The sequence below is a fragment of the Harmonia axyridis genome, chromosome 7 (genome assembly GCF_914767665.1).
Source record: "Harmonia axyridis chromosome 7, icHarAxyr1.1, whole genome shotgun sequence".
NCBI classification, from domain to species: Eukaryota; Metazoa; Arthropoda; class Insecta; order Coleoptera; family Coccinellidae; genus Harmonia; species Harmonia axyridis.
This window is the reverse complement of record NC_059507.1, coordinates 8,972,704-8,985,572: the sequence shown is the minus strand read 5'-3', so window position 1 is coordinate 8,985,572 and position 12,869 is coordinate 8,972,704. Positions and strand designations below refer to the sequence as shown.

The window sequence follows — 12,869 nt, the reverse complement described above, 5'->3', positions numbered from 1 at the left end:
CACCCAGAAGGAGCTGCTCAAATTTCAACATAATTAGTATAGCAAGGAGTAAATGATTGAATTTGGAGAAAAAATTGTGAAGGTTTTTTCATATGAACAATTTTTGTTAGTGAAATATTGCAGTCGTTTTTCTGCCAGTTTTTAAATTTTACAACAAACCAGTTGTTCGAGGAGATCCAAAGTCGATAATTAGTTTATCTGCGGCAAAGAAGCCGTTGCCATGAAAAAAGCACTATTATTCTATAATATGTTTTCAATAGCATAAGACCTTTTTATGAGCATGTTGAATAGGTCGAGTACAAAAAGAATATACAGGGTGTCCGGGAAAATGTGGGAAATCTCTCGGATTCAGATAAAATATAAAAAATAAGATGACAAGTGCCCATCATTTTTTTTCGTAGCGGCAGTCCCTACGGAGATACGGACTAGGTTGTACATTTTAATGCTTACATTTTCAACACCCTGTATGATAAGGAGTAGAAAAAAAAACAAATTTGGATAGCTTCAAGCTAAAAAAAAGAGACTCCTATTTATTGTCAACAACAAAATAAAAAAGGAATTAGAATTCATGGTTCTTTTTGATAGATATAAAAAAATTAATTCCTTTGTTATTTTGTTTCTCGAGAACGGTACATTTTATCGACGAAAAACAAGAGTACCTTATTTTCAGCTCAATGTTCAAGGTATTCAAATTCGTTTTTTGCTACTCCCCATCCTACAGGGTGTTGAAAATAGAAGCATTAAAATGTAAAACCTTGTTCGCCCTTAGTAAACTGAACGAGCTAATTTATATTTGAGGACAGTATTTTAAGAGGTCCTTACTAGTGTTCAAATATTCTTTGAATTATATCGAGTAGTTTGAAATTAATTCAAGTAAAATGGATTTCCAGTGATGTCATTTAGGAGGCCGTATCTCCGTAGGGCGGGCAACTAGAAAAAAAAATATTGGAACTTGTCATCTTATTTTTTTATGTTTTGTCTGGATCCGAGAGATTTCCCAACTTTTTCCTGGACACCCTTTATATTTTTAACAATCCCGCATTCTTGCGTATCCGCAGGATTGATCATTTTCATTGCGCGGATTGATATTTTGGTGCGGGATTGGATTCCCTAGTGATATCACTGAAAAAAAAATTGAAATTTTGAAGGGAAAAATTCATTTTTGAACCTTTCTATTTTATTTCTCTCGAAAGTAACCAGAAGCACGTTGAACTTCTATTTTTTCAACAAAAAATTTTAACTTGCTGCTCTTCCACGACCGACTTTAATTGAATGCAATTCTCTCTTCCACCACAATATGAGAAATTCAATGAAAAGAAACGAAATTGTTCCTGGTTAAATCTCAGTTTTTGTCTCTGTCCTATTCGTTAATACCAAATAATCCCTGTATTATTAGACTTTCCAACAATATTACGAAACTTTATTATTCCATTCCATTGTGGCTACCTTTCTGCTGAAATGAAAATTCAAAAGTTAACCGCAGTCTCGCAGCCACATTTTCCATTCCTGCTCCGATATAATAAAGACGCATCCAGCTTCTCCCAAAGGCCAGATTTATATCTCAAATGGGAACTGTCGCAACGTAAATGAAAATTCCCGTATCTTCCGGAGAACGTCGGGCTGGATAAAAAAAAAAAACCAAATTCGACCGAAACTCTTTGTACTGCCAATGGTATTCCTCTGAGATAAATTAAAAACCGACCCTCCTCCTTCGGCGAGATGGACTGACCATCAGGCTTAATTACAGAAATGGTTCTTCCGTGTAGTCTTCCATCCAGTGGATGCTCCTTTAAATGGGGTCACTTTTCGTTTAGTCCCTAATGAAAGATAATAATATTCTTTTCTCCACAGCGTGGAATGGCGTCGCCTGGATATGAAAGACAGGTTCATTGTTTGTTTAATTCCGGACTGGTTGTTTTGTGGAAAATACTTGATTATCTGTGATCACGTTGAGAGGCCAAGTCACGTTCAGCATTACGAAGAGGACATTTTGGATTACCTGAAAGCGTAATAAAATCTCTGCGCTCGGCCGTATTTTCATTTTGTTTCGTTTGTGGAGAATTATGAAATATCGATTATTTGTCGTTGGGATGAAAATTAGGATAGTAGTGATGTCAATGCTTACCTAACATTTTTTCGTAATATGGTTCTGATGAATTCATCAATACAATATTTCGCAGACGATTTGAAATGATTATTTTATATATACTCATACTAACTGTCAAAGAAACTACAACACCCAGAAGGAGCTTTATAAATTTGATTTTTTTTTGCTAAAACGTAGATAGTATAGCAAGGAATAAATTATTGAAATTTGGAGAAAAAGACGAAGAGTATACAATTATTTTTAATAAATTTGTTAATAATGCGGTTGTCCACCGCGATTATCTATATACTCCCCAACAAGTCTCGGCATTGATGCAATAAGATGGTCTTTTTCTTCTTGAGGGATACTATCCCAAGTTACCTGTACTTCATGTCTCAGAGCCGCCAAAGTCCGTAGGGGCTGGGTTAAATTTTCAAGCCTTCCACCCATGATGTCCCAAACATGCTCTATGGGCGAAAGATTGAAGGATATGGGCGGCCATAGCGAAAGATTCCCATGGATCGCTTAGAAAAAGTACTAACTCTGGCATCATGAGTTCGGCATTTATAATATATGAAATATTGGATTCTCGAGCGGGTTAAAGCAAGGTAGAACATATGGCTCCACTATTTCTTGAAGGTAACGCAGCGCTGACATGTTACCTCGAAGAAAGACTGAAGGTGACCTACTTCTTATTCAATAGAACCCCATACCATGACGCCTACTGAACGGTGTACATGATGCTCAACATAAAACTGAGGTTTACGTCTTTCCCCCAGACGTCGTCTAGCCCTTCTTCGGCCATCATGTTTACCCAAGGAGAATCGAGATCCATCAGAAAAGACGACCTGATGCCATTCCACATTCCAATGTTGACGTTATCTGCACCACTGTAATCGTTGCCGGCGATGCTCGACCGTCAGAGGAAACACAAGATGGGGCCCACAATGCTGCATCCAAAAAAGCTTCTCCGGCTCAGACAGTTAGAGGATGGACTTGTTCTCCTAACCACTCATCCGCCAAAGATCGAGTTGACGCAAATCGGTCTCTAATGACCATAAGTCTTAGATCTTAAACTTCATCTGTTCCCCTTGGACGTCCGATGCCTACTCTTCTTCGATTTTGGGCATTATCAAATCACGCTCGACAACATCTCATAACAGTCATTGGGTTTCTGTTCGTACGGTCAGCTTTTTCTCGGAATGACAACCCCGCCTCCTGTAGACCAATAATTCGACCTCTTTCAAAATTACTTATCTGGCGATAAATTCTGCGTACACGTGCTCTAGGCATTTCAAAAAGAACTAAACATCGACTTTGTATTTCCTCGAACAGCTGGTTTGTTGTAAAATTGAAAAACCTTCAAAAAACGACTAAAATATTTGAAAAACAAAAATTGTTTACATTGTTGTACAGAAAGACAGAGATTGCTGAGATTTTTATCTGTACCTACTCTTGTATCCTACGTGGAAATGTATGATGCCCCGTTCACATTTCCTCAGGTAGTACTGCGATATTATCTACCTCCTGCTAATAATTATCGACTTGTCTGGAAAATACCCAAAGAAAAACATGGAAATATTCGTCTGGTCAGTCAATGTGGTCCATCTCCTATCTATTATAATCATTCGGAATAAAATTTTTCAGTTTGCCCTCATTCGATTCCATTAAGCTGATTTCATAATATAGCATGTAATGGAATTCGTATTTCCAACTCAAATGGAACACTATTCGATATATTTATTATTGAAAAATCGCTTCCGTTGAAAATTCCATTTCCATGGCTTTCCAATAACCGTAATTTCGCATGTTTGTGAACTCTTCCAAAAACAAATTCAAAATCGTTCCATTCAACGTGTCCCAAATTAAAGAATATTCCGGTAGTTACGGTTTAATTTTTTTTTTGGATTTATATCCATGTTCATCAAAAAAATTGTTCTGATGAATTTTCAGGATTTTCATCAGTTATCATTAATAACCATTCAATATGGAAATTCAACATCAAATGATAACACATTTCATAGTTTTGATGGTATAACTACGATATTTTGTACGTGACATTTTCCATTATTGAAAAAATAAGCTGTATTAGATATTCGAATGTCATGAGAGGGACAATTTTACCGAGTAAAATTTCAAATTTGCGATAATGTCAAAGAAGCAGAACACAGTATTGTATTTAATATGTGAATTGACGAGAGTTCAAATGCTTCTGACTTGTAGTCAGTGGTTTCCTAAATTTTTTTGAACCATATTTTTATTTTTGTCAGTAGCTTAAGTTTTGACTATTTTTTAAGAAAAAAAATGATAAAATTATTTTTGAAATTTCTCAGAGAAATAAACATAAATAGAGGAAGCATATGTTTTTTCATTGAGTAAATTTTGTCCCCAACATGAACTATCAAATTTGACATGAAGCGCGCGGAAATGAAAACATATCAGTGATATTATGATATTTCACTCAATTCGCGAGTTCTCCACAAAGAACGCTCTTCTTAAGTCCAACGTTTCATATTAACTCAAAATTTGTTGAAATCAATAGATACCTAAATATATCAGAAATTCATAAAACAACCTTCAAGCGCGTCGAACGACGTGAAACAACCGATGACTGTGTGCGCGCAATAGTTGCCAAACCTTGGATTTCAGCAGGTAGATACAGAAAATAATAAATATTCTGCTTATTATAAATTCGACAATTAGGAAAAATATCGGATTCATAATATTCACATTTTCATATTTAATCGAGATTCACTCAAATAAATATATTTCATTCAATATAATGAACATTCATAACAATATAGTAAAATTGTGATTTTGAAAATATATCACAATCCGACAACGTAATCCTCGACGTAATCTAACCATGTTGGGGACATGTAAAAATTGCGTATACTTCCTTCTATCTATGTTTATTACTCTATGGGAATCTTCATTCAGTTCTGAGCAAATTCGATCCTGTTTGTGGTGGCTCTTTGTTAGCCATAGAGATGGCGTCCCAGTCACCACGCTCTGCTATGGAGATGAGAGGTGTATATGGCAGGAACCTCTGAAATGCCACACTAAAGATTCCATCACTGGTTCCGGGATGAAATATCACAATTCTCTAGGAGAGGCTTCAGCTCAAAAACATTGTTTATTTGGACTCAAACAGGTTTTTTGCTTGAAAAAATAATTTGTCACTCCAGATTTGAATCGTTTATTAGAATTTTTGGTATCATTGAGTCCGTTTGATAGTAAATGTTGATCAAGTCAAGAATAGCTGACCGATTTTCCATCAGAAAAGGTATTTTCTTCTCGAACCTTGATCTTATTTCATCTCGAAACTTACGCATTCGTTCATATGAATAATATTTTATTGGATCCAAAAGTAGACCCTACTTGGAATATCCTCTATATTCATCCTATTTGAAGACTTTAATAATAATAATAATAATAATGATCTTTATTCCGAAAGAATGCCCAATATAATACATTACATACAATACAGTACATTAGATGGAATAGTGTCAACTAACAGAATTGTTAAATCCTCACTTCTTTGATGTTGTATTCATGAATGGAATAAGGTTCCATGTTAATGAGTATATTTCTTACATCATTTTTAAACTTATTGAGTGTTGTACTTTTTTTTATATCATCTGGTAATTGGTTGAAAAATTTTATTGCGGCATATGTTGGATTTTTTTCATATTTGACCAATCTATGTTCAGGATAAAGAATATTTACATGTCTAGTACTATAATCATGGACGGAACTACTGTATACAAACTTATTTCTATTCTTGAATAAATAAACTAAACATTCATATATATACAATGCAAATACTGTCATAATCTGATTTTTCCTAAATAAACCTCTACATGATTCTCTGTATTTGAGTCCAAATATAGTTCTTATGACTCTCTTTTGTATACGGAAAATCTCCAACACCCCTGAATCCGATCCGTAGAAAATCAAACCGAACCTCATTAAACTTTCAAAATTAGTGAAATAAAAAATTTTCAAACAATTTTCATTTGAATATTTACTAATTATTCTTATACTATAGCTGACTGAATTTAGTTTTTTTCCTGTACTTATAATGTGGTTGTTCCAGTTTAGATGTTCATCAATTTGCATACCAAGAAATTTAGTGCAATGTTCAGGTGTGATGCTCAAATTTGACAGTTGTATCTGAGATGGTGTTGTGATATTCTGTTGTTTGGTTCTAAAGAGAATAGTGGTAGTTTTCTCCTGACTCAAAAGAAGACCATTCCTTTCAATCCAGTTTTCGATTTTATCATACGAAGTACTGGCTTCATTTATTAAGTTTGGGTAGGTAGATCCAGCAACCAACAAATTTGTATCATCTGCATAATTGGTGAGAAGACTCGAATCGGACATCAATGCTCGTTCCATATCATTTGTGAACAAAATGAACAAACTTTTTGAACCTGAAAAAAATCACTTGCCTTTATCTATGTGGTGAAATAAAATACGAGTATAAGATTCAAGATGTAGCTCAATACTGAAGATGTCTAATCCCAATTTTTTGTTTCAGTACATCGCAATACAAGTATTGGCATTTCTGTTCGGTCTGATTGGAGCAACAATTCTGTTGGGGAACAGCGCAAGAGACTCCAGTTTCCAGCCTATGGTGAGAGAGAGCATGAGAAATTTAATTATGCATGCAAACTATGAACCTGCAAGACAGAGTTTGCAAATCATACAGGAAACGGTGAGTTTCGTCAATATGCATCTCACAACCTCATTTCATTGTACGCTCTGATTGCGAATCTGTAGAGATCCAGGATATTGCGCTTGAGATTCGGAAGAATGAGCCACGTTCGAGGCCTCCCTTCTGATGAAGGCGTGATGTTTGATACGTTGATTGAAATGAATAATTGCAGGTTCATCTGTTCGTGAATTTTCATGGTTACGCTTGAAGCATGAGCTATAGGGATGTGTGGTTCGTTCAATTTCGACGAACCGGGTCGAACCAGATCTATGGCTGAGACGACCCAGTTCAAAAGACCCGTTCAATTGACCCAATGGTTCTTTTCAGCTCACTAGCTCAGATCGAATCATGTACGATTTGCGCATGATTCAAAGATCCGTAGATCTGGTTCTTTCGTTCTTTGTTTTTTTTTCTTGGTAAAGAATGTTAAGTAAATATCAGCTTTGTATTTGTTAGTCGGTATGTTTTTAATCGGATCGTGAATTTGTGATAATGATTTTTTTGAGACATAATCATAAACATAAAGGAGATTATGCATTATCATAAAGTTATAAGTTACTGAGATGGCAGAATATATTAAATTGATATCTGGTTCATGAGATGATTATGGACTTTTCGAAAAAATTTCAAAATCTGATATATATTCCTCGTTCAAATTGATGATTTTGGAATATTTAAATAACTAATGAAGAAGTAGAAGTAAATCACGAATGTACTTTGTACAGAACACTAAATTCACGAGGTCTTCAATTATTAATTTTAACGAAAACTACCTAATGATCATTACCTGTATCTATTCCAACCAAATAAATACAGAAGATCTGAAATCCCTCAAATTGATATTAACCCTAATTAATATATTTTGTTCCCGAAAAATATTCATTTTGATGAACTTTACAAAGTTAGGTTTGAATATATAGTTAAAAAAATTCCCAAAAAATAATGAACAATATTTAAAACCATAACATTTTCAAGAAATAATAATTGGTGCATCTAAGAGAGTGCAATTACAGAGCCCAGTTTTTTTTATTATCTATCATCTTTCTTCAAAACCGGGTGCCAAGTGCCGAGCCGATAATTCATTTGCGGAATGTATGTATTTTATTACTACCATAATTATGTTCCTTTAAGGTCAGTCCAAACCGAAACCCATCTTCCTAGGCTCGGATAACGAACCATTCTATGGATCTTTGGGTCCTAAAAGATCCTCAGATTGAATGAACTGAATGTGAAAGTTAGGCTCATTCGGATCGGTTCGAACGAACGAATCATTTTCAGAGAGACGACCCGATCGAACCATTCGTTCTGAAGACCCGGGTCTTTTGATTCGTTCGTTCGTGAACGACACATCCCTAATGAGCTAGTGGAAGCCAGACTTAGGTCAGAGTATGTTAGGAACAACTAGAAATGGCAACTAGAAAATTTAGATCAACGTGGCTTTAGTAATTGAAGTGTGATGGAGTGCATGCAATTTCGACACGTTTACATCATAGGTATGAAGCTGATATTCAGTCATTGTCATTCGAGACAATACAACAATCAAAATACCTTAGTGATGCGATATCGAATAGACTAGTGTTCTCTTTCAATGGCTGAGTGGGGATGCTCACACTACTGCTTGATAGTCGATTCCTAATATTAGTTGCTGTCCAAACAGGGCATGGGTTTTAAGAGCTATCGGTTGATAATAAATGTGACAATTTCAATTCTTTGAATGCGAGCAATTTAATTGCGATAATGAATGACACAAATAATTTCTCCTTTGAAGAATTAAGTTCTTAGGATCTTTTTCACCTTAATTTTTCTCTCGGAATTTGAAATGACTGAAATCTACATCAATTAAAGATTAATGTAGACGTCATATGATAAGTACACCGACCTATTATGTCAATCAGAATCGTCGTATGTGTTCTGACGTATGTTGTGTTGAAGGAAACGAAACAGGCGATGAACTTGCAAAAAGTGCATCAAGGTTAACACCTGCTGGACCTGAACCTTTCTGTGGACTAGAAAAAGACCAATATGAGGCAGCAGTCCAGCAATGAGAGTTGAATAACAGGATAACCCACTGGACAAACACTCTTGGACTTACCCAAGCCAAGAAATTCGAGATGATTTCACCTACCTACGTCAGAAAGCTCTTGAAACTATCACGAGCCGAGCTTCGAGTGATGGTGGGATTGCTAAGTGGGCACTCTCGGTAAAACATCATTTGTACCAAATGGGAAAGTCAGCAGATGAAATTTGCAGGCTCTGTAGATCATAAGCAGAAACAGCTGAACACATGGTATGCAAGTATCCATAGCTGGCTGGCTTAAAAACCATTCATAAGGGGAAGCTGGTGCTGGAAACCCGAGAGGTAACGGTCAAGGCACCATAGGAGGTTGTCAGTTTTATCAACGCCATTGACGACCTCCTTGGGTTTCCATTAATGAGTACGGTAGAGAAAAAAAGATCTACATGGTCGCAGTTCCTGGAAGGCTTACCGAGCCACAACGACCCTAGTTCTAATAATAATAATTATTATATTTCATTTTTTCATGGACATTCTATCAGTCCTTCGATCAAAAACAGAAGTGTTCATTGTACGCTCTGATTGCGAATCTGTAGAGATCCAGAATATTGCGCTTGAGATTCGGAAGAATATCCACGTTCGAGGCCTCCCTTCTGATGAAAGCGTGATGTTTGATACGTTGATTGAAATGAATAATTGCAGGTTCATCTATTCGTGAATTTTCATGGTTACGCTGAAAGCATGAGCCACTGGAAGCCAGACTTAGGTCAGAGTATATTAGGAACAGGTATACATGGCCACTAGAAAATTTAGATCAACGTGACTTCAGTAATTGAAGTGTGATGAAGTGCATACAATTTCCACACGTTTACATCATATGTATGAAGCTGATATTCAGTCATTGTCATTCGAGACAATACAACAATCAAAATACCTTCGAATAGACTAGTGTTCTCTTTCAATGGCTGAATGGGGATGCTCACACTACTGGTTGATAGTCGATTCCTCATATTAGTTGCTGTCCAAACAGGGGATGGGTTTTAAAACCTATCGGTTGATAATAAATGTGACAATTTCAATTCTTTGAATGCGAGCAATTTAATTGCGATAATGAATGACACAAATAATTTCTCCTTTGAAGAATTAAGTTCTTAGGATCTTTTTCACCTTAATTTTTCTCTCGGAATTTGAAATGACTGAAATCTACATCAATTAAAGATTAATGTAGACGTCATATGATAAGTACACCGACCTATTATGTCAATCAGAATCGTCGTATGTGTTCTGACGTATGTTGTGTTGAAGGAAACGAAACAGGCGATGAACTTGCAAAAAGTGCATCAAGGTTAACACCTGCTGGACCTGAACCTTTCTGTGGACTAGAAAAAGACCAATATGAGGCAGCAGTCCAGCAATGAGAGTTGAATAACAGGATAACCCACTGGACAAACACTCTTGGACTTACCCAAGCCAAGAAATTCGAGATGATTTCACCTACCTACGTCAGAAAGCTCTTGAAACTATCACGAGCCGAGCTTCGAGTGATGGTGGGATTGCTAAGTGGGCACTCTCGGTAAAACATCATTTGTACCAAATGGGAAAGTCAGCAGATGAAATTTGCAGGCTCTGTAGATCATAAGCAGAAACAGCTGAACACATGGTATGCAAGTATCCATAGCTGGCTGGCTTAAAAACCATTCATAAGGGGAAGCTGGTGCTGGAAACCCGAGAGGTAACGGTCAAGGCACCATAGGAGGTTGTCAGTTTTATCAACGCCATTGACGACCTCCTTGGGTTTCCATTAATGAGTACGGTAGAGAAAAAAAGATCTACATGGTCGCAGTTCCTGGAAGGCTTACCGAGCCACAACGACCCTAGTTCTAATAATAATAATTATTATATTTCATTTTTTCATGGACATTCTATCAGTCCTTCGATCAAAAACAGAAGTGTTCATTGTACGCTCTGATTGCGAATCTGTAGAGATCCAGAATATTGCGCTTGAGATTCGGAAGAATATCCACGTTCGAGGCCTCCCTTCTGATGAAAGCGTGATGTTTGATACGTTGATTGAAATGAATAATTGCAGGTTCATCTATTCGTGAATTTTCATGGTTACGCTGAAAGCATGAGCCACTGGAAGCCAGACTTAGGTCAGAGTATATTAGGAACAGGTATACATGGCCACTAGAAAATTTAGATCAACGTGACTTCAGTAATTGAAGTGTGATGAAGTGCATACAATTTCCACACGTTTACATCATATGTATGAAGCTGATATTCAGTCATTGTCATTCGAGACAATACAACAATCAAAATACCTTCGAATAGACTAGTGTTCTCTTTCAATGGCTGAATGGGGATGCTCACACTACTGGTTGATAGTCGATTCCTCATATTAGTTGCTGTCCAAACAGGGGATGGGTTTTAAAACCTATCGGTTGATAATAAATGTGACAATTTCAATTCTTTGAATGCGAGCAATTTAATTGCGATAATGAATGACACAAATAATTTCTCCTTTGAAGAATTAAGTTCTTAGGATCTTTTTCACCTTAATTTTTTCTCGGAATTTGAAATGACTGAAATCTACATCAATTAAAGATTAATGTTGACGTCATATGATAAGTAAACCGACCTATTATGTCAATCAAAATCGTCGTATGGGTTCTGACGTATGACTGTTGTGTTGAAGGAAACTGAACAGGCGATGAACTTGCAGAAAGTGCATCAAGGTTAATACCTGCTGGAACTGAGCCTTTCTATGGGCTAGAAAAAGACAAATATAAGGCAACAGTCCAGCAATGGGAGTTGAATAACAGGATAACCCACTGGACAAACACTCCTGCACTTATTCAAGCCAAAAAATTCGAGATGATTTCACCTACCTACGCCAGAAAGCTCTTTGAGCTGTCACGAGCTGAGCTTCGAGTGATGGTGGGACTGCTGACGGGGCACTCTCGGTACAAACATCGTTTGTACCTATGGGAAAGTCAGCAGGTGAGATTTGCAGGCTCTGTAGATCAGAAGCAGAAACAGCTGAACACATGGTATGCAAGTATCCATAGCTAGCTGGCCTAAAAACCATTCATAAGGGGAAGCTGGTGCTGGAAACCTGAGAGGTAACGGTCAAGGCACCTTAGAAGGTTGTCAGTTTTATCAACGCCATTGACGACCTCCTTGGGTTTTCATGAATGAGTACGGAAGAGAACAAAAGATCTACATGGTCGCAGTTCCCGGAAAGCTTACCGAGTCACAACGACCCTAGTTGTGATAATAATAATAATTATTATCAATATTTCATTTTTTCATGGACATTCTATCAGTCCTTCAATAAAACACAGAAGTGTTCATTGTACGCTCTGATTGCGAATCTGTAGTGATCCAGGATATTGCGCTTGAGATTCGGAAGAATGATCCACGTTCGAGGCCTCCCTTCTGATGAAGGCGTAATGTTTGATACGTTGACTGAAATGAATAATTGCAGGTTCATCTATTCGTGAATTTTCATGGTTACGCTGAAAGCATGAGCTAGTGATAGCCAGAATTAGGTCAAAGTAATAATAATAATAATATTTCTTTATTTCCTTAAGACAGAGTACACTGTATAGAAAACGTCAAAATGAATATGCATACAATAATAACAATAATAATACGAAAAAAGAAAGAAATTAGTAACTGAAACAGAAAATTTGATCTACAAAAGATTCAAATTCCTTAAACAAAAGAGTAATCCAAGTATTCGCTGACACTATAAAAACAATTCATCAACAACAATTCCTTAATGTCATTCTTAAATTTTCTGTACTTCAAAACTTTCAGTCTCTCCGGAAGATGATTGAACAATTTGATACCATAGTAGGTTGGCGAGTGCTGAAATTTTGTTGTTCTATGTTTTGGAATACAGAGAATATCTTTATGTCTTGTATCGTAATCATGGTAATCAGAGCATTTTTTCAGCAACCTTGAGTTCTTTTTGATATGCAATAAACAATTTAATATGAAAACGCAGGGAAAACTCAACAATCTGTTGGAAATGAAGTAAGGTC

The 12,869-nt window shown here is 36.4% G+C and overlaps 1 protein-coding gene across 1 annotated transcript in view; it reads left to right on the top strand.

The window, feature by feature from the left end:
* The window catches only part of LOC123684350 (tetraspanin-2A), a 154,172-nt gene that overhangs the window by 107,347 nt on the left and 33,956 nt on the right, over window positions 1-12,869 (top strand). The window contains exon 3 of the mRNA XM_045623579.1: window positions 6,630-6,806. Coding sequence (XP_045479535.1) covers window positions 6,630-6,806 — 177 coding nt within the window. The remainder of the gene's footprint in view (window positions 1-6,629; window positions 6,807-12,869) is intronic.